Source organism: Mobula birostris, chromosome 15 (genome assembly GCF_030028105.1).
Source record: "Mobula birostris isolate sMobBir1 chromosome 15, sMobBir1.hap1, whole genome shotgun sequence".
Lineage (NCBI taxonomy): Eukaryota > Metazoa > Chordata > Chondrichthyes > Myliobatiformes > Myliobatidae > Mobula > Mobula birostris.
Window position 1 is genome coordinate 46,355,827 of NC_092384.1, and position 23,057 is coordinate 46,378,883.

Below are 23,057 nucleotides of genomic sequence, written 5' to 3' on the forward strand. Positions count from 1 at the left end.
GTTTGTTTTTTTTTATATAACCTGTCTCGATTGATATTCACTGTTGCCGTTTACGTAACATAATTTGTGGGGGCTCGGCCAGGATATGTTCCGATTTTGAGTTTAAGTGCTGGTAATTGCCATTTTGATTTGGAAAAGGGAAATACCTGATTTTTTTTGGTTTGATTGGTGTGTGTGTTGTGTTCGGCAACAATGGATATTGACGGGTTTTTGAAGACACCTGACTTGGGATTTTTAGAGACTGCGAGAAAACCTGTGGTATTGGAGATTGCTAGGAAGTTGGATATTAAAGGAATTACGAGAAATTCTACCAAGGCTTTCATACAAAGAAAAATTGCTGAACATTATATTAATTTGGAATATTTTGATGAGGAAGTGTTAGAGAAGTTTCCAATGAGTAATCTGGAAATGCAGTTGCATCTTGAACAGTTAAAGTTTGAAAGATTTAAAGTGGAAATGGCTGAAAGCGAGGCTAATAAAAAAGGGGAATTTGAAGAAAGAGAAGCTGATAACCAGAGGAAATTCGAGCTGGAGATGCAGAAATTAAAGTTCGGGAGTCAGTCTTCTGGTTCTACAAAACAGTTTATTGTTAGTCGTGAGGTTATTTTGGCTCCTCCATTTAATGAAGCTGATGTGGACACATATTTCCAACATTTCGAAACAGTTGCTCTGAGTTTAAAGTGGCCGAAGGACCAATGGCCAGTGATGTTACAAAATGTAATTAAAGTCAAGGCACAACAAGTTTATACAGCTTTAAATGCTGAGCAAGCACTGGATTATGATATTGTTAAGCAGAAAAAATTAAAGGCATACGAGATGGTTCCAGAAGCGTAGAGAGAAAGATTTAGAAGTTTGAAGAAATCGGTGGAAGAAACTTATGTGGAATTTGCCTATGAGAAATCTGTGTGTTTTGAGAGATGGGTTTCCTCTAAAAATGTGAATGGGGAGTATAATAAATTAAAATAGTTGATTTTGCAGGAGGAATTTAAAAGAAGCATTCCTGCTGAAGTGAGAACATACTTAAACGAACAGGAAACTGCTACATTGCAGGAGATTGCTAAGTTGGCTGATGAATATGTTTTAATTCACAAGAATAAATTTTCTCCAGGTAAAATTTTTAAAAGGAAAACTAGCACAGAGAGTCAAGGTAAATCAGACATTAAATCTGAAGTTAGTGAGAAAAGTAAGGATGAAGGGAGACCTATGAAGGAAAGACATTTTGGTATTATTTGTAATTATTGTAAGAAACCTGGACATGTAGTAGCTAATTGCTTCGGATTGAAAAGGAAAGAGAAAGAAGTGACCCCAGACGCTTGTGTGCAGCATATTGAAAAACCTGTAAAACCACAGGGTTTAGAAAATATTAATGAAGATGTGTCAGAGTCTGACCAAGTTAAGAAGGGATATGAAGCTTTTATAACAGAACGATTTGTATCCTTGAAAGAATAATCCAATGCAGTACCAATGAGGATACTTAGAGATACTGGAGCTACGCAATCACTAATGTTAGACAGTGTGCTAAGGTTAAGTGATGAGTCTGACATTGATGAGGTAAATTATATAAGGGGGTAGGGAGTGCCCTTATGCCAGTACATTTACATAGACTAAATTTAAGGTCAGGGTTAGTTACAGGGGTTGTTAAAGTAGGACTACAATCCAATTTACCTGTGAATGATGTTTCTCTTTTGTTAGGGAATGATTTAGCAGGTGGACAAGTTTTTCCTGAAGTGCATTCAACAATAAATTCAAATTCTGAGGAATCACAGAGGGCTTCTAACACAGATTCTTCCTGTATTGTAACAAGAGCTATGGCTAAAAAGACTGATGTAAAGGATGAGGTTGTTACCCATGACAATTCAAATCAAGATTCGAATTTTGAGGATGTATCAGAAACTTTCTTACCTACCTTATTTGATCAGGATTTTGATGGTAAGTCTGATCAGGAAGATTTGTCTTTATCTCGGAAGGAGATGATAGCAGAGCAGGGTAGAGATCCTGAGACAGTTAAATTAAAAGAACAAGCTCTTCCGGATAGTGAAATTGAAAAAATACCAGTTGGATATTATTTTGAAAAGGGGGTATTAATGAGAAAGTGGAGACCGCCTACAATTCCTGCTAGCGAGGAATGGGAAGTTAATCATCAGGTAGTTCCTAAAATTTACCGAAATGAGATTTTGACTATGGCTCATAGTATTCCTTTGGGTGGTCATTTAGCAGTTAAGAAAACTATGAACAAAGTTTCTAAACATTTTTATTGGCCTAGTTTAAGACAAGATGTGGTGACATTTTGTAGAACGTGTCATACATGTCAAGTTGTTGGTAAACCTTATCAGGTTACTCCAGTGGCCCCACTGCAACCAATTCCTGTATTTGGTGAGCCGTTCTCAAAAATCATTGTAGACTGTGTAGGTCCTTTGCCAAAAACTAAAACTGGACATCAATATTTATTAACTATTATGTGCACAGCATCTAGGTTTCCAGAGGCAGTATCTCTTATGAATATAACAGCTAAAACTGTGACAAAGGCTCTTATAAAATTCTTTACTTATTTTGGGTTGCCTAAGGAAATACAATCAGATCAAGGTAGCAATTTTATGTCTGGGTTGTTTCAGCAGATAGTTTATAAACTGGGAGCAAAACAGATTATTTCCTCAGCCTATCATCCAGAATCACAAGGCGCCTTGGAGAGATTTCATTCTACACTAAAAACTATGGTTAGGACATATTGTGTGGAAAATGAAAAGAACTGGGATGAAGGTATACATTTACTACTTTTTGCAGTAAGGGAGGCAGTACAGGAATCATTAGGTTTTAGTCCTTTTGAACTTGTGTTTGGACATAGAACTCGAGGACCTTTGACTTTGTTGAAGGAACAGTGGATTAATAAAGTAGTACACACTAGTTTGCGAGATTATGTTTTGAAATTTAAAGACAGATTGTACAAAGCTTGTAGCTTGGCCAAGGAAAATTTAAAGTTAGCTCAAGAGAAGATGAAGACGTGGTACGATAAGGAAGCTAGGATGAGGTCATTTAAGCCTGGAGGTAAGGTGTTGGTTCTCTTCCCAGTGCAAATGAACCCACTGCAAGCCAAATTCCATGGTCCTTATCAGATTAAATCAAAAGTAAATGATGTGGATTATGTGGTAAAAACCTCAGATTGGAGAAAGACAACACAGCTGTGTCATATAAATATGATAAAACGGTATTATGAGAGAGAAGTTGCTACTATGACTGTTGTGATCGATAATGAATCTGATTTTGATGAAAACTCACTGGAGGATTCATCCAAAATTCATTTTAAACCCAACATTATTTCAGCCAGGTTACCAAATTCGAAAATTCTGCAAAATATTGATGAAAAATTAGCTCATTTACAGCCAGAGCAGTGAGAGCAGATGAAATAGTTAATTTTTAAGTTTAGAGATTTATCTCCAGACGTCCCTAGAAGAACCACCATAGCTACACATGATGTAGATGTGGGAGATGCAAAACCCATAAAACAACATCCGTATCGAATGAACAGGGAAAAATGTGAACTTGCTGAACAAGAAATTAAGTATATGTTACATGATATTATTAGACATTCCAATTCGAATTGGAGTTCACCGTGTGTTATGGTGCCTAAACCAGACAATAGTATTAGGTTCTGTACGGTTATAGAAAGGTGAATGCTGTGACAAAAACTGATGCATATCCAATCCCTAGAGTAGATGATCGTGTGGATAAAGTTGGACAGGCCAAATTCCTTACAAAAATTGATTTGTTAAAAGGTTATTAGTGTGTTCCATTGATGGATAGAGGTAGAGAGATTTCAGCATTTGTAACTGTATCTGGGTTATATGAATACAATGTTCTTCCATTTGGGATGAAGAATGCACCAAGTACCTTTCAGAGGATGATGAATGGTGTGATTTAGGGATTAAAAGGTACACATGCCTATATTGATGATTTGGTTACAGGGAATAGTACGTGGAAAGCACATGTTACGGTGGTGGAGAAATTATTTGAGAGACTTTCAAAAGCTAACAACTATTAACTTAGCTAAAAGTCAATTTGGTCATGCCACTGTGACCATTAGGGAAAAGGGTTAAGGAAATTAGACTCCAACTTAATAACACAGTTTAATGTTACAGGAGTACAATATTTTGATCACTCATATTAAGGGTAAAGACAATGTGATCGCTGATTGTTTGTCTAGATGTTAAATGTACAATGAAAATTTGTTTTTTTGGAGTGATATTTTATCATTTGTAACACTCCTACTGTACATTAGTTTGTAAAGGGCTGAAAGATAAGATTGTATGTATTGTGTATTTTGTAAATTTTATACATTTGTTTTTTTTTGTATAAATTGTTAAAATTTTGTTCTTCAAGAGACCAACATTTTTTTTGGAGGGAGGTGTTACGTACTCAAGGAGATCTGGTTTTTTTGGTGAGAATGATGTAATGGTCTTTTGGAGGTCACCTGACATGATTTCCCCGCCGATGTGAGGTCACGTGATGACATGTGCGCCGTGACTATATAAGGGTCAACCCAGGTGACGCAGTTGGTTTTTGAGTTTGTAAGTTTCCAGGAAGAACATGCTGTATCTCCATTTCTGTTGCGTGTTTGTTTTTGGTGACGCAGTTTCATTTTTAAAACGGTTGTGCGTTCTGTTGCAAAATACCTTATTATTTGGACTGGAAATTTGTGGCTGGATGTGCCAATTTACTCAATTCCAACAGTTGAAGGGAGAGTGAAGAATTTATCGAAGGATCGAGAGAAGTCGGCATCATTTGGCAGTTTAATAAAGAATCGACCTTATTGAGTCTTCGTTGGGGGAGTACCTGCATCAAGATAACTCTTGCCAGAAAGAGCAAGCAAAAAGATGCTCTCTCTCTCTCTAAAGGAATTCAAGGTCAGTCGATTTAAACTGTTTATTTTCGGCATCGTGAATCCTGCGGACAGAACCAGCAGTAAAGGTGTGTCTGTGAAGAAATCCTTCTCCAGAGAAGTCTCCCCCAATTGAATGCGTAAAACTGTTGGACTTTTGAAGTTATCGCTTTAAGAACTGTTTTCGCATTTAACATTTTAAGAACCAGAGCCGAGTGGCAAGTTGGTGAACGGCTGCATATCTGTTAACTTTCAGTTAAATTTTTCCTTTGTTTTTTTTTCCCTTATCATTTATACGTGTTTAATAAATGTTCGGTTGTTTTTATACAACCTGTCTCGATTAATATTCATTGTTGCCATTTACATAACACTGTAGTCTCCAAGAGCTTTCACATCTTCAGATTTGATAGCACTTGCCATACTTGAAGCCCTTAACACATTAACTTTGGCCACCTGTGCAGCAATTTGTCCCTCCAATTCAAACTGTACCTTCCTTATCTGTAGCTGTTCCAGCGCATGTTTGTCCTTCAATAATTGTTGATGTGTGATTAATGCAGCCAAATCAGCCCCTGATTTAGTGCATGCAGAGAAGGTATTAGATAAAGGTGTTCTGCCTGCAGCAAAACTTGGAGCACTGACATCTGACATGTCTTGTGGGTCCTCTGCTATATGCACAGTGAAAATGTGCCTTGGAATTTGAGAAACATAGTCTGATGGAAGGTGGGGCATGTAAACACTGTTGCAGCAACATCAATATAAACTAAGGATTCCTGCCGAAGGATTTCAGCCCGAAACATCAACTGTACTTTTTTCCATAGAAGCTGCCTGGCCTGCTGAGTTTCTCTAGCATTTTGTGTCTGATGTTGTACCTCTACTTAAGAAGGGAACAAGGGAAAGTCGTGGGAACTATACACTGGCAAGTCTCACGTCATTTGTAGGCATATTGCTGGAGAAAATTCTTCGGGATAGGATATATGAACATTTGGAAACCCATGCTCTAATAGGGGAGAACTAGCATGACTTTGTGCATAGCAGGTCCTGCCTTACCAACCTGATTGAGTTTTTTGACAAGGTGACAAGAGAGATTGATGAGGGTAAGGCAGTGGGTGTTGTCTACAAAGATTTTAGTAAGGCACTTGATAAAATCCCTCATGGGAGGCTAATCCAGAAGATTAAGATGCATGGGCTCCACAGCGAAATGGCAATTTGGATTTAGAACTAGCTTGCGCATAGAAGACAGGTGGTAGTGGTCGAAGGGAATTATTCGAGCTGCAGGTCTGTAATCAGTGGAGTTCCACAGGGATCTGTGCTGGGACCTCTGTAGTTTGTGATGTATACAAATGACCTGGATGAAAATGTGGATGGGTGGGTTAGTAGATTTGCAGATGATACCAAGATTGGTCGTGTTGTGGCTAGTGTAGAAGACTGGCAAAGAATAATGCACAATATAGATCAGTTGCAGATGAGGGCTAAGAAATGGCAGGTGAAGCTTAACCCTGATAAATGTGAAGTGTTGCACTTTGGGAGGACAAATGCAAGGAGGAAATACGCTGTTGATCCAAGTTCATAGTTCCTTGAAAGTGGTTACAGAGATTGAAAAGGTGGCGCAGTTCAATTCATTTCAAGTGTGTCATGTAACCCATACATGAATACAGCCAAACTAGACAATGTTACTACAGGATCAAGGTGCAAAGACACATTACCAACAGTCACACACACTAAACACACACAAGATCACAATTATGTAATAAGTGTCCTGGCGCCATGGGTTGACGCCCAGACCTCGCACATAAGTCAACAAACCCAAATAGACTACCAGTAAAAATACAATGACACAGAATGTGCACATAAATAGTCCAGGCCCCCCACCGCATCGATATTATCTGTTGACTGGCCCCCAAAGCCCGCTAGGTGGCAAAACGTTTTTGAGGCCTAGTCCTCACATATTATAATAATAATAATAATAATATTATTGTACTTTATTGATTCCTAATGGGAAATGCTTTCATTACAAAATCAACATTTAAAAACACACTTAGCAGTATGCAGATAATAAAGTGCAAAATAATAATATACACAATAATAATGTACCAATTTATAATAATAATGTACGAAATAATAAAGCACAGGCTTTTGTACTATGATGTGTGTTCTCCTGTTGCACAGAGGTGAACTGTTGTATATGCTTATTGTATTTAGTAAGAAAGATTTTCTGTAAGGATCTTTGTGACAGTGGAGCTGAATGAGTGTGTTCGAAAGGGTGCTCTGCTGCTTATTCAGTAGGTCATGGAGAGGGTGTGCCTGATTGTCCATAATGGATAACAGTTTGTTTAGTGACCTCCTCTCCATCACTAACTCGGGTTGTAGCCAAGGGCAGATCCAATCTTTTTGATGAGATTATTTAGTATTTTTACATCACCTGCACTGATGTTGCTCCCCCAACATAAATATGCAAAAAAGACTGAACTCACTATAACAGACTGGTAAAAGATCTCCAACACCCAGCTGCACACATTGAAAGATCTCAGCTTCCTTAGAAAATAGAGTCTGCTCATCCTCTTCTTGTAAACAGCCATGTGTATATATAAGAACATATGGACTATTAGTAAAAACACAACCACAAAATATATATGTATATAGTCCAGACCCCTCAGTCACCACAAATGCAATATACCCCCCACCCCCCCACCCCCCGATAGTGTATGCCTCTTTCTCCGGCAGCAGAAAAGCAAACAACCCTGCAGTTTGAGGCCCCGAGTCCATTGAGTGCAGCCACAATTGGAGTACTGCATACAGTTCTGGTCACCCCACTATAGGAAGGATGCTGAGGCTTTGGAGAGGGTACAGAAGAGGTTTATCAGGATGCTGCTAGTTTAGAGGGAATGAACTATCAGGAGAGGCTGGATAAACTTGCATTATTTTCTCTGGAGTGTCTGGAGGTTTAGAAGATTATGAGAGGAGTAGATAAGTAGACAAAGAGTATCTGTTTCCCAGGGTTAAATTGTCTCATACCAGAGGGCATACATTGAAGGTGAGAGGGGATAGGTTCAAGGGGGATGTGAGGGGTAAGTTTATACTCAGAGAGTTGTGGATGCCTGGAATGTGCTGCCTGGTATGGTGGCAGAGGCTTTTAGGAGATGTTTGGATAGGCACATGGTTATGGGGAAAGTGGAGGGATATGGACATGGATTTGGTTGAATAGATTAGTGTTTAGGTGTTTTTCACTTGCTTTATAGCTGGTTTGGCACAACTTTGTGAGCTGAATGGACTGTTCCTGCTCTGTACTATAAAAAAAAACAAATCAAAACCGCTGACAGACTAAGCCAGGAGATCGACACTGTATGACATGCGTCCAAATCATAAAGGGTACATCCGATCTTTTATTACGAAACAAGCAAAGACGAACAATCTTATAGCAATAAAAAACTAATTAAACTAAATTAGTGATACAGTGATCCTATATTTCAAATCAGCGTAACTAAGTGTTCTAATTAGTGATATCAGAATTAGCTTTCTATACATATTTAAGCAGTCTAATACATTCCACGTATGCCCAGAGGGGCAGACAGTCAGACAGTGTATACATCTTTTGCAAACCTTTCAGTAGCTGCATAGACACCTGAAGAGCAGACTATCTGTTGGATGGAAGCAACCAACAACTCTGATAGAAGCAGATGCCAAGTTTTTAAGCTCACCAGTGGGAGGTGGTGCTTTAGCACTACTGGCCCACCACCTTGAGGGAGTCTTGATCATAAGTAGGCCGAAACTCCTGAAGACAGGTGGCAGATCAACTGATGATCCCACTGGTGATAGCACAGGACAGTTAACATCTTAGTCCACGTGTATTTTGTAACTCTAACTCATTCCAATTAATGCCCCAAGTAGCAGTCAACAAAAATATATAATTCTCTGAGGCTCAACTCTTCTCCACTAGACTAAACAACTAGCCACAAGTGTGAATTTGTGACTATACTTATTTGCTTCTACCATGCCCCAATCCATGTGACAGATTACCATAATAAACACACCAGAAAATATGACACAGACAGAAAATAGATACATGGCTCCAACTAGTTAGCAAGATGGAATTACATTGGAACAATGGAATCAGAGAAAATTACATGTGTCAAGTAGCAACACTTCTTACTGCAATGGAGTGAAAATGTAAGAAGTTTATTTCATTGAGATACACTGAGCTGTACAGGGGAATAACTTCAAGATAAGTAATGTTCACGCTTTCTTACCATTGTTGGAAAGCTTTCTCTTCAAGGAGTACATGCTTAACCAGAGAAGGCAAGATTTTGTTGAAACATGATCAATGCAGATCAATACAACTTACCATGTATGCTATTATATTAGATGAAATACTCAGCAACTGACTTGTGTTCACAACTGCAGATTGCAAGATAACAACTTGACTTTAAAACATGTGCGATTTTTCATGCAAGAAGCACAGAAGTTCAATTTAATGTTATTACCAAGGCAACAGGACAAAAGGCAAGTTCAGTACAAAAATCAAAGGGAACTTCCCAAGATGACAATCTAACCTGCACAGATAAGTCAAGACACCATACTGACAGTTGTAGCTGTCCTCTAATCAGGTCCACCATAAGCTGTAATGACAGATTTAATTTTGCAATAAAAGAAGCAGAATAACATTACATTGATCTTCTGAATCTTTTTAAAGCCCCATGTAGTTGGCTGACTCAAAATTTACTCCTGATGGGAGTTTAGCAATTTTGATTTAATATGTGAGCAGATAAAAACTGATCACCGTGCCAACAGCTGTTGGTAGAGATGCTCGTTAGGAACAGACCAAATCATGCATCTGCAGCCGCAACCTCGAGTTGTTATTCAAAGGAGAACTCAGATGTGGCTGAAGTCTCTGTATCTGAAGGACAGTTTGTGGCACGAGCTGTGCTGTGTGAAGAGCTGTTATCAGTTGCTGTGTCACATCCTTTGCAGAGAAAATTCTATTTACAAGAGTTTGAGATCATCCCCATGACCAGGAATGACATCCACACTTAAATAATAGATTTCAAAACATAGCATTTGTTTGGATCGTCAGTTTGCCAAATTAACAATCATAAATGGACTAGCAGAGACAACGTTTGTGCTGAACTTTGCAATTTACAGTATTCACATACTCTCCTTGTTGTGCATGATCACCAGTCATTTCACTGAAAAGGTCAAATTATTCAGTTACGACCAGCAATGCTTTGAAATTTGTAATAACAATGGCTAAATTTGGAATGTCAACTTCCTTGTAACTGATAATGGAATGCAATTCACATTCTTAGATTTACAGCATTTGCTGAGGTATTGAGCTTTAACACCATTGTATCCACAAATAAATAGTAAAGCTGAGAATGTTTTCACAGCTCTTAAGAGACTTTTTATAAAATATAAGGATTCTATGAAATTTGAAATTTTGCCTTTGTTCAGGGTTGCACAATACACTAACTGATGAAAGAGGAACTGGAGACCAGCTGAGGACAAATGTATTTTAAGAATAACTTCATCATTATTACTTCAATATTCAACTTCGAAAGAGACTTGCCCATTGATTGCAATGAAATGATCACTAGATATTAAGGACAATTCTGAAACACAGATCCCTAGCAGTTGGAAAGAAATATAGACAATGAAAGTAGTAGTAATAGGCTAGAACTCTTCTTGCCCTCACCTACCAGCCCACGAGCCTCTGCATCCAACACATCATTCTCCTCAGCCTCCGCCATCTTCAAAGGGATCCGACCACCAAACACATCTATACCTTCCCACCCTTGCTTTCCGTAGGGATGACTCCCTCCATGATTCCCCATCGTCCCTCTTCACTAATCTCCCACCTGGCACTTAACCCTGCAAGCAGCTACACCTACCCATTCACCTCCTCCCTCATCTCCATTCAGGGCCCCAAACAGTCCTTCCAAGTGAGGTAACACCAGCTGCGAATCTGCTGAGGTTTTCTATTGTGTCTGGTACTCCCATTGAGGCCTCTTCTACATTGAATGACCCGTTGTAAATCCTCTCACCTGCCTATCACCTCCTCCGGGACCCTTCCTCCTTCTCTTTCTCCCATGGTCCACTCTCCTCACTTATCAGATTCCTTCCTCTCCAGCCCTTTACCTATCCTTCCCACCTGGTTTCATCTATCACCTTCTAGTTAAACTCCTTCCCTTCCCCCCAGCTTTTTATCCTGGCATCTTACAACTTCCTTTCCAGTCCTGAAGAAGTGTCTCAGCCCAAAACATCAACTGTTTATTCATTTCCATATTTCCTGCCTGACCTGCTGAGCTCCCCCAGAATTTTGTGTGTGTTGCTTTAGATTTCCAGCATCTGCAAAATTTCTTGTGTTGAAGACTCAATTCTTATCACTATGAAAGCCAACGTATCATTGGTCTTTCTTTCCACTTACTGCATCTGAATGTTTGATTTCAGTGACATGTGTACAAAGACAACAAGATATCATTCCACTTCTCTCTTTTACCATGTATAATCATTCAGGTAATCATCTTCTACCAACATGGATAACTTGACACTAATAAACATTATAATTTATAAAGTATAAAGCATAATTTTATGCTATGCCTTTGCCTGCTCACCAAACCTTTCTTAATCACACTTGAGTCTTTCTGCATACTCCTCATAACTCACTCCAAATACACCAGATCAACGGTTCTTCCTGTCAGCTCTATAGTTACATTCTCAAAAAAAAACAGTAAATTTGTCAAGCATGTTGTCTCTTTTCTAAATCCACACTTATCCTGACCATTCCCATCAATATTTTCGAAATGGTCTGCTATTACATCTTTAATAATAGGCTTTTTCTTCTACTACCAATGTTAGGCAAACATGTTTATAATTCCCTATTTTCTCTTCATCTCCTTTATTATTTTTAAAGATTATTTTGTGCTGAAGTTTTATAGATAGTATCAGTTTTTAAAATAATTGTATTAATTAAATTGATACATTTTCTGATTGAACATCATGAAATGATAACTCTGGCCTCTACACTGATGCTATCTGATCTGCTAAATATTTCCAATTTTTAGTTCAGGCTGCCAACATCGACAATACTTTGGACTGGTGATATATTAATAACTATTTCAATGTTATTTTAAAGAATATTACTACCAAAAATTGTTAGAAACTGCAAAAATTAATAACCTCCTATTTTCAGTTCTTACCAATTCCAAGATATCGCAATTAAAATAACCCATTTTAATTATTTCAATTTCTTGTAAATGGTCATAATTTTTACCGGTTGTCAAGTTTACTAATAATTTATTTAAAAAATGTGCAGTGATGAATACAGTTAGATTATTATAATAGAAAAAGGCACTAGATTACTAAAAATATCATTTACTGAGCTAGTAGAAATTTATGGCATTATTTCTACCAACTGAGACATCACACTGTTATTCCTAAATTAATTCAGAAAGTAGAATTGAAACAGAAGGCAATCAAACCTTTACTTCCTCCTCCAACTTGCCCAAACGCACAGTATCTGCCAGCATCCTGTTTAAAACTCCATTCTTCTCATTTGTTAAGCTCTTGGTCTGTTACAAAATGAAAATCAAGGTAAAATGAGCACTGAACACAAAAACACAGGATTAAGGCAAGAAAAACAACAAAGAAAAAGCCATTTAAATTAAGATTTCCAGGTTTTAAAATCATGCTCAAAAAAGATATTTTAACCTCAGAGCCTGTTTCAGAGTGTCAAGAGAATTGCTCCAATTTACAATCCATCTACACTTCTAACTGCATTGAAAGAGATAGCTGATTTCCAAGTTCAACAGTCTATTAAAATTTACAAATTAAGGTTTGGGCATGAGTGATAATGGAGTTGAACAGCTACTCCATAAAAAAACAATTTCTTTGAAAAGGGTGATAATGAAAAGTAACAAGAATAATTAATTTTAATGACAAAATAATGGAGAACAAGTAGACATTTTCCAAAACATTAAATCTCTTGCCTCATAAGAGGCTAGGATTTCTTCCATATATAATAATACAAGCTGTTTTATTGAGTCCTTGTAGGAACCATTGTGGTAACATAATAAGATAATGTTAAATCAATACGTCTAGGATTAGATTTTAAGGTTAGGATAACAGACATTTAAATGGAAGCTAACTAAATATAGAAGATGAAATTACGGGGTCAGTAGAACATCAAGGTATGCGAGGAAGATTAATGGCAGGAGGTCACTTGAATGACAATGAAGCTGATTGACATCTTGCCACCAGCTAGCCTACCTGCCCAAGCATCACTAGCAGAATGAAGTCATGAACAGGAAAAATTCCTGCCAATTATTTTGGAGACAAAGCAAGAGGCGCAATATCCAGAATACAAATGCAGCACCATTATTGGAATAAGCAAGATATGATGACAGAAATAATGGTGTCATCATCACACTGGGATTAAGGTTTGAAACAAACCTGCACCTCTAAGTAATTTACATTTATCAAAAAGGAATCTGTCAACTGTCTTGGTTCCAGGGGTGAAAGCAGCAACTTAAAATTCTCACTGCTACTACTGCATAAACAACATAGCCATCTAACCCATATACCCACTATTGTGGGTACAAACAGGTACAGTGTACCAGCAACAGCCAGCTAACTTGCATCTCTGTTTAAGCCCACATTGATGTCCTGCCAAATGTTCTCCTGACGTGCAGTTAAATCTAAATTATGAAGTGGGTAATTTACAATTTAAACATCAGGAATGATATAGGCTGTTTGACTTGATATTCTGTAACTGCCAACATCATATCTCCATCACAGCTCACCTAATCCTCAGTTTCCCTATCCTCTCCCACCTTTTGCAATGGGGAGGGCTAATAGAGCTTGGAAAGAGTAGGTTCCAATTTTGCTCTTTTAAAAAATTGCTTACCTTATGTACAAGCTGATCACGTTCCTGAGCTGCTTTTTCAGCAAGGCTGATCAAGTTTGCCAAATATTGGTGAGCTGCCACCTCTTTCTGCACAGCTTCTTCCAACTGCTGTTTCAGAAGAGCAATCTTCTTCTGTGCTAGCCTGGGAATCATATTGATATTTGGAATAGTTCACAAAATTAATTGATGATATTGCTCAATGGTAATTTCTGTTTTAAACATTTTATGTGGTATATTAACTGACAGATACAATGGGTAGTTATATTTGAAGAGTACAGTTAGTAATCTGAAGTTTAATTAGATAATTACATCAATCTACTAATAACTTGGACAAGTGATAGACAACAGAATTTTTCTTCCACTATTTTAATTATTCTAAAAAAAAATGTGAAACTTAAATAGTTACAAGAGTATGTGTACATAGCAAGATGATTTTTAAGTTTGTTTGTCAGTCTTCGGTTTAGAATTTTCTTCAATGGACAGTTGAGGCTTTGTGAGCAATAGTTTGGCAGATTTTTAATCACAAAAAGATGCTAATGGATACAAAGAAGTACAAAATAAAGATGTGTTTATGAAAGTCTACAAGTTAGACAAGATCTCATTGAATGGCAAAACATATTTGAAATGGCCCAAATCCTATTTTTGAAACAAACCTTTCAATCTGATACTATATGGCAAAATAAGATAATGCCCTGAAAAGTCAATTGAGTTGCACAAATAGTAGGTGCTCATGAAGTGAACAGGACCTTAGACAACCATGATGGTCTGCTGCTCAATTATGTGAAAAATGACCACATGGCAAACATCATAAAGCTGCCTGTAGCATTGAAACATAAGCCAAATGGAGACAGCCACTTCAGGATAGCAGTGGGCAACACAAGGAAATATGAAATTGCTTGAAAAGCTGGAATAACTTCAATAGGCAAATAGCCTATTTCCATGTGCAATTAATACAAAATACGGAAAATAGAAACAAAAGAATAATTAAAATTAGATACAACAGAACTAAAATATTTTCTTTCAAAATAGTCTCCCAGCCTCCCGGACGGCCATATCTGCACCCGGTGTGTCGAGCTGCAGCTCCTAATGGACAGCGTTAGGGAACTGGAGTTGCAGCTCGATGACCTTCGTCTGGCCAGGGAGAGCAAGGAGGTGATGGAAAGGACTTATAGGTAGGTGGTCACACCAGGGCCACGGGAGACAGACAAGTGAATCACAGTCAGGAGAGGGAAGGGGAAGAGTCAGAGTCAGGTTGTAGAGAGTACCCCTGTGGCTGTCCCCCTGAACAATAAGTACTCCTGTTTGAGTACTGTTCGGGGTGGGGGGGGGGGGCGGGAAACGACAGCTTACCTGGGGTAAGCAACAGTGGCCATGCCTCTGGCACAGAGTCCGGCCCTGTGGCTCAGAAGGGTAGTGAAAGGAAGGGGAAGGCAGTAGTGATAGGGGACTCTATAGTTAGGGGGTCAGACAGGCGATTCTGTGAACGCAGGAAAGAAATTCGGATGGTAGTTTGCCTCCCAGGTGCCAGGGTCCAGGATGTTTCAGATCACGTCCAAGATATCCTGCAGTGGGAGGGAGAAAAGCCAGAGGTCGTGGTACATATTGGTACCAATGACACAGGTAGGAAAAGGGAAGAGGTCCTAAAAAAAGACTACAGGGAGTTAGGAAGGAAGTTGAGAAGCAGGATTGCAAAGGTAGTAATCTTGGGATTACTTTCTGTGCCATGCGACAGTGAGTATTGGAATAGAATGAGGTGAAGGATAAATGCATGGCTGAGGGATTGGAGCAGGGGGCAAGGATTCAGATTTCTGGAACATTGGGACCTCTTTTGGGGCAGGAGTAACCTGTACAAAAAGGACGGGTTGCACTTGAATCCCAGGGGGACCAATATCCTGACAGGGAGGTTTGCTAAGGCTACTGGGGAGATTTTAAACTAGAATTGTTGGAAGGTGGGAACTGAACTGAAGAGACTGGGGAAGAGGCGGTTGACTCACAAATACAGAAAGCTTGGAGACAGTGTGTGAGGGAGGATAGGCAGGTGATAGACAAGGGACGCACTCAGACTGACAGTTTGAAATGTGTCTATTTTAATGCAAGGAGTATTGTGAACAAAGTAGATGAGCTTAGCGCATGGATCAGTACTTGGAGCTATGATGTGGTGGCCATGACAGAGACTTAGATGGCTCAGGGACAGGAATGGTTACTTCAAGTACCGGGTTTTACATGCTTCAGAAAGGACAGGGAGGGAGGCAAAAGAGGTGGGGGCATGGCACTGCTGATCAGAGATAGTGTCACGGCTGCAGAAAAGGTGGACGTCACGGAGGGATTGTCTGCGGAGTCTCTGTGGGTGGAGTTTAGGAACAAGAAGGGGTCAATAACTTTACTGGGTGCTTTTTATAGGTTGCCCAATATTAACAGGGATATCGAGGAGCAGATAGGGAAACAGATCCTGGAAAGGTGTAATAATAATAGAGTGGTCATGATGGGAGACTTTAATTTCCCAAATATCGATTGGCATCTCCCTAGAGCAAGGGGTTTAGATGGGGTGGAGTTTGTTAGGTGTGTTCAGGAAGGTTTCTTGACACAATATATAGATAAGCCTACAAGAATAGAGACTGTACTTGATTTGGTATTGGGAAATGAACCTGGTCAGGTGTCAGATCTCTCAGCCAGAGAGCATTTTAGAGATAGTGATCATAATTCTATCTCCTTTACAATAGCATTGGAGAGTGATAGAAACAGATAAGTTAGAAAAGCATTTAATTGGAGTAAGGGGAATTATGAGGCTATCAGGCAGGAAATTGGACGCTTAAATTGGGAACATATGTTCTCAGGGAAAAGTACAGAAGAAATGTAGTAAATGTTCAGGGGATATTCATGTGGAGTTCTGCACAGGTATGTACCAATGAGACAGGGAAGTTATGGTTGGGTACAAGAACCGTGGTATACAAAGGCTGTAATAAATCTAGTCAAGAAGAAAAGAAAAGCTTCCAAAAGATTCAAAGAGATAGGTAATGTTAGAGATCTAGATTATAAGGCTAACAAGAAGGAGCTTAAAAAGGAAATTAGGAGAGCCAGAAGGGGCCATGAGAAGGCCTTGGTGGGCAGGATTAAGGAAAACCCCAAGGCCTTCTACAAGTATGTGAAATGCAAGAGGATAAGACATGAAAGAATAGGACCTATCAGGTGTGACAGTGGGAAAGTGTGTATGGAACCGGAGGAAACAGCAGTGGTACTTAATGAATACTTTACTTCAGTATTCACTATGGAAAAGGATCTCAGTGATTGTAGTGAAAACTTGCTGCAGACTGAAAAGCTTGAGCATGTAGATACAGGTGTCCCCGCTCTTCGATCGTTCGCTTTACGAAACCTCACTGTTATGAAAGACCTACATTAGTTCCCTGTTTTCGCTAACAGAAGGTATTTTCACTGTTATGAAAAAAGGCAGCGTGCGGGAAAAGCAGTGCGCAATTTAAAAAAATCAGCACACAAAAAAAAAAAGCAGCGCGTGCCCCGAGCAGCCGCTCTCCCCCGGATTCGGAATGGCACTCTCGCTGGCGTTGTTTAAACACTTGCCTGTGAGCAGCCGTTTGCAAGATGAGTTCTAAGGTATCAGAAAAGCCTAAAAGAGCTCGTAAGGGTGTTACACTTAGAGTAAAACTAGACATAATTAAGTGTTTCGATCATGGTGAACGAAGTAAGGACAAAGTGAGTTTGGCTTGTGGAAGCTGCCGAAGATGATGTTGAAGAGGTTTTGGCATCCCATGACCAAGAACTGATAGATGAAGAGCCGATGCAATTAGAAGAGGAAAGAATAACAATCCAAACCGAATGAGTAATGATAAAGTCTGACTTTAATTTTAAAAGGGTACGTTGGTTTAGGGCATATTTGCAGATGGTTTGAGTGCTTACAAAGAACTGTATGATCTAAAAATGCGCGAGGCTCAACAGTCAAGCAAGCCTTCCACATCAGCCACAGCAGACGACGAACCTCGACCTTCGACATCGAGGCAGGCAGACATAGAAGAAGACGAACTGCCTGCCCTAATGGAAACAGACGACGATGAGATGACACCTCAGTGTCCCACCACCCCTACCCCCAGGCCGTGGACGTATACCAATTCGCAGAGAATGCAGCGGTAGCCGGGAGGCACACAGCACATCTTTAAGAAAAAAGCCGAAATAAACATGCTAATTAATTAGGTGCCGCCTGGCACGTAATTGTCGGTTCAGATCAGAGGCGACACAATCGGCAACATTTACGTGCCGGGCCGCACCTAATTAATTAAGAAAGAGGATGTGCTGGAGCTTTTGGAAAGCATCGAGTTGGATAAGTCGCCAGGACCGGATAAGACGTACCCCAGGCTACTGTGGGACGTGAAGGAGGAGATTGCTGAGCGTCTGGCGATGATCTTTGAATCATCAATGGGGACGGGAGAGGTTCCGGAAGATTGGAGGGTTGCGGATGTTGTTCCCTTATTCAAGAAAGGGAGTAGAGATAGCCCAGGAAATTATAGACCAGTGAGTCTTACCTCCGTGGTTGGTAAGTTAATGGAGAAGATCCTGAGAGGCAGGATTTATAAACATTTGGAGAGGGATAATATGATTAGAAATAGTGAGCTTGGCTTTGTCAAGGGCAGGTCGTGCCTTACAAGCCTGACTGAATTTTTTTGAGGATGTGACTAAACACATTGTTGAAGGAAGAGCAGTAGGTATTGTGTATATGGATTTCAGCACGGCATTTGATAAGGTACCCTATGCAAGGCTTATGAGAAAGTAAGGAGGCATGGGATCCAAGGGGACATTCCTTTGTGGATCCAGAACTGGCTTGCCCACAGAAGGCAAAGAGTGGTTGTAGATGGGTCATTATCTGCATGGAGGTCGGTGACCAGTGGTGTGCCTCAGGGATCTGTTCTGGGACCTTTACTCTTTGTGATTTTTATAAATGACCTGGATGAGGAAATGGAGAGATGGGTTTGTAAGTTTGCTGATGACACAAAGGTTGGAGGTGTTGTAGATAGTGTGGAGAACTGTCAGAGGTTACAGCGGGACATTGATAGGCTGCAAAACTAGACTGAGAAGTGGCAGGTGGAGTTTAACCCAGATAAGTGTGAAGTGGTTCATTTTGGTAGGTGAAATATGATGGCAGAATATAGTATTAATGGTAAGACTCTTGGCAGTATGGAGGATCAGGGGGATCTTGGGATCCGAGTCCATAGGACACTCAAAGCAGTTGCGCAGGTTGACTCTGTGGTTAAGAAGGCATACAGTGTGTTGGCCTTCATCAATCGTGGAATTGAATTTAGGAGCCGAGAGGTAATGTTGCAGCTATATAGGGCCCTGGTCAGACCCCACTTGGAGTACTGTGCTCAGTTCTGGTCGCCTCACTACAGGAAGGATGTGGAAGCCATAGGAAGGGTGCAGAGGAGATTTACAAGGATGCTGCCTGGATTGAGGAGCATGCCTTATGAAAACATGTTGAGTGAACTCAGCCTTTTCTCCTTGGAGTGACAGAAGATGAGAGGTGACCTGATAGAGGTGTATAAGATGATGAGAGGCATTGATCGTGTGGATAGTCAGAGGCTTTTTCCCAGGGCTGAAATGGTTGCCACAAGAGGACACAGGTTTCAGGTGCTGGGGAGTAGGTACAGAGGAGATGTCAGGGATAAGTTTTTTTTTTTTACGCAGAGAGCAGTGAGTGCGTGGAATGAGTTGCCTGCAACGGTGGTGGAGGCAGATATGATAGGGTCTTTTAAGAGACTTTTGGATAGGTACATGGAGCTCAGAAAAACAGAGGGCAATGGGTAAGCCTAGTAATTTCTAAGGTAGGGACATGTTCCGCACAACTTTGTGGGCCAAAGGGCCTGTATTGTGCTGTAGGTTTTCTATGTTTCTAAAATATTTACTTAATGTGAAATAAGACTTATATTCAGAAACTGAATTACTGTAATAAATTTAGAAGTCAGTACAAATTTATCTAATATACCTGTTAGACTTCAGTGCTGCGTGTAGTTCTGCTTCTAAAGTTTTATTGTCAGCAATTAATTCTGTCCTTTCAACAAGCAGGCCCTTTTTCTCAGCTTTTAGAGATGCAATCTTTCCCATCAATTCCTCCACTTCAACATGGTGCTTCTCTTGCTCCAGCAGCAGTTTTCTACACAGAATGAACAAAAAAAAAGCACACCAAAAGTTGCTCAGAAACTGAAATCATGGACCAGATTTTGCAGTGCAGTGAAAAGATGCTGCTAAGCACTTAACTCAAAGAAAGCTTCCCAGCAAAATCCAGCAATCTACTGTACATACTGTGGTTTTCTCCTTTCTCAACATCAGTACTTACAAGCATTAGCTCCAGGCGATTCTGTTTGTCCAGCAACACTAATGTACAATGTACCAAGAAGTGAAAGGCCCAATTTTTAGCTAACTCCTTGAATAGTTTACATAGCACAAAATAAAATTTGGAAAATACTTCTAAATTACAGCAATTTTAGCTCAACACAAGTTTACATTTTTATTTATCCAATTTTCACTAATCTTGCTCATTTTTCACCATCCCCTATATAGTGTGCTTCACAATTCACTCCTGCAGTTCCCATAACATTTACTGCTTTGAGCTGATTCATTTATTAATTTTTGTCTTCCTCAACATTAGTTTAATCCCTTCTGTGAAAAAGCAGAAGCTTAAGTAATGTTAACAGCTCGCAAAATCTTGGGTTAAAGCAGGATATTTACTGAACATTTCTATGGAATTCTGCAGGAGTGTCATTCTGCAAGAGGTGCCTTTTTCCATCTGGTTAGATAATTCTTTTTAATTAACTATCAAGATATAAAGATAGCATTGCTAATCAAATATCCAAAAAGAAAATACCTAACTTTCATTTCCAATGAAATAACAGGATAATTAATTCAGCCAATTTTACACTTCCACTTGGAAATATTAGGATTCAAGTTTCCATGTGCAATCTCATTGGAATTAATTTAGAAAACAAATGTGCACACCTTTGGAGATCATTCAAGGCTGCTTTATGTTCATCCACCCCTATTTTCTCACGAAGACTTGCTTTAACTTGATCATACTTTGAAGAAAGGTCGTTTAAATGTTGATGAGCCTCTTGTAACTCCTTGTGTTGGCTTTGCTTCTCTGCTTCCAGCAGTATTAATTGTTTAGTCAATTTTGACACTGCCATCAGAAGAAAAAAAAGGATTAAGCTATTTAAACGAGGTGAGGTAGGTTTACCTGTGTTAACTGCAGAACGGAAGTATGTGTGTAAGTCCGGTTTTCTGTGCTCGGTGTCAGATGTGGGAGGTCCTGGAGTCACCCAGCCTCCCGGACGGCCATATCTGCACCCAGTGTGTCGAGCTGCAGCTCCTAAGGGACCGCGTTAGGGGACTGGAGATGCAGCTTGATGACCTTCGTCTGGTCAGGGAGAGCGAGGAGGTGACAGAAAGGAGTTAAAGGCAGGTGGTCACACCAGAGCCACAGGAGACAGACAAATGGGTCACAGTCAGGAGAGGGAAGGGGAAGAGTCAGGTACTAGAGAGTACCCCTGTGGCTGTACCGCTTGACAATAGGTACTCCTGTTTGAGTACTGTTGCAGGGGACAGCCTACCTGGGGGAAGCAACAGTGGCCATGCCTCTGGCACAGAGTCTGGCCCTGTGGCTCAGAAGGGTAGGGAAAGGAAGAGAAAGGCAGTAGTGATAGGGGACTCTATAGTTAGGGGGTCAGACAGGTGGTTCTGTGGACGCAGGAAAGAAACTCGAATGGTACTTTGCCGCCCAGGTGCCAAGGTCCAGGATGTTTCAGATCATGTCCAAGATATCCTGGATAGTCAGATGCCTTTTCCCAGGGCTGAAATGGTTGCCACAAGAGGACACAGGTTTAAGGTGCTGGGGAGTAGGTACAGAGGAGATGTCAGGGATAAGGTTTTTACACAGAGTGGTGAGTGCGTGGAATAGGCTGCCGGCAACGGTGGTGGAGGTGGATACGATGGGGTCTTCAAAGAGACTTTTGGATAGGTACATGGAGCTTAGAAAAATAGAGGGCTATGGGCAATGTTCCCTCTAATTTTTACTAGTCAGGGTGTGAAAAATCTTATGCTGTGCAAATTTTTTTCCTGTGGCAAAAGTATGTGCGCACTGAATGCACACATGGCACAGTTTATGTAGGTTTACAAAATATTTGACATAAAACTGCACAGAATAACAACAAAATAACATACATATTTAAGTCACAGTTATTTTTTCTCTCTCCTGTCTTTGGCATTTACCCATTCTTTGTAAACTCTATCTAGACAACAGAATTTCCCTCCAATTGACAGCTTTTGATTCTCATTAATGTATCCAAATGACATTCACCTAAACGGTTTCTCAGCTTGTTTTTGAGTTGATTGATTAGGCTAAAACTGCACTCAGTCCACAGTAGATGCAAGAAAGGTTCCCCCAATGTCCATCAACTGTGCAAGGTCACAAAACTGTTCATTTTGAAGTACAAATGCCACCATTTGAGCAAAGTTTGAAATGAGTTTGGATTTAATTCTTTCTTGCGCGGAGAATTTGAAATAATTAAACTGTTACAGTATTTTCAGCTAGAAAATCATGATATTTTAGACATAAGGCATTAACTTGTTCTCGCCAAATGTGAAGTCACAATCTGCAATTGCAGAGAAATCAAAAGCTGACCATTCTTGTACCTCATAGAAACCATAGAAAACCACCGAAAAACTACAGCACAGAAACAGGCCTTTTGGCCCTTCTTGGCTGTGCCGAACCATTCTCTGCCTAGTCCCACAGACCTGCACACAGACCATATCCCTCCATACACCTCCCATCCATGTATCTGTCCAATTTATTCTTAAATGTTAAAAAAGAACCGGCATTTACCACCTCATCTGGCAGCTCATTCCATACTCCCACCACTCTCTGTGTGAAGAAGCCCCCACTAATGTTCCCTTTAAACTTTTCCCCCCTCACCCTTAACCCATGTCCTCTGGTCTTTTTCTCCCCTTGCCTCAGTAGAAAAAGCCTGCGTGCATTCACTCTATCTATACCCATCATAATTTTATATACCTCTATCAAATCTCCCCTCATTCTTCTACGCTCCAGGAAATAAAGTCCTAACCTACTCAACCTTTCTCTGTAACTGAGTTTCTCAAATCCCAGCAACATCCTTGTAAACCTTCTCTGCACTCTTTCAACCTTATTAATATCCTTCCTGTAATTTGGTGACCAAAACTGAACACAATACTCCAGATTCGGCCTCACCAAAGCCTTATACAACCTCATCATAACAT

The 23,057-nt window shown here is 39.9% G+C and overlaps 1 protein-coding gene across 1 annotated transcript in view; it reads right to left on the reverse strand.

Annotated features, from left to right (window-relative positions):
- The window catches only part of cep89 (centrosomal protein 89), a 172,914-nt gene that overhangs the window by 45,168 nt on the left and 104,689 nt on the right, over positions 1–23,057 (reverse strand). The window contains exons 14-17 of the mRNA XM_072279711.1: positions 20,766–20,946; positions 19,756–19,923; positions 13,770–13,911; positions 12,346–12,435 (exon numbers count right to left, since the gene is read on the reverse strand). Coding sequence (XP_072135812.1) covers positions 12,346–12,435; positions 13,770–13,911; positions 19,756–19,923; positions 20,766–20,946 — 581 coding nt within the window. The remainder of the gene's footprint in view (positions 1–12,345; positions 12,436–13,769; positions 13,912–19,755; positions 19,924–20,765; positions 20,947–23,057) is intronic.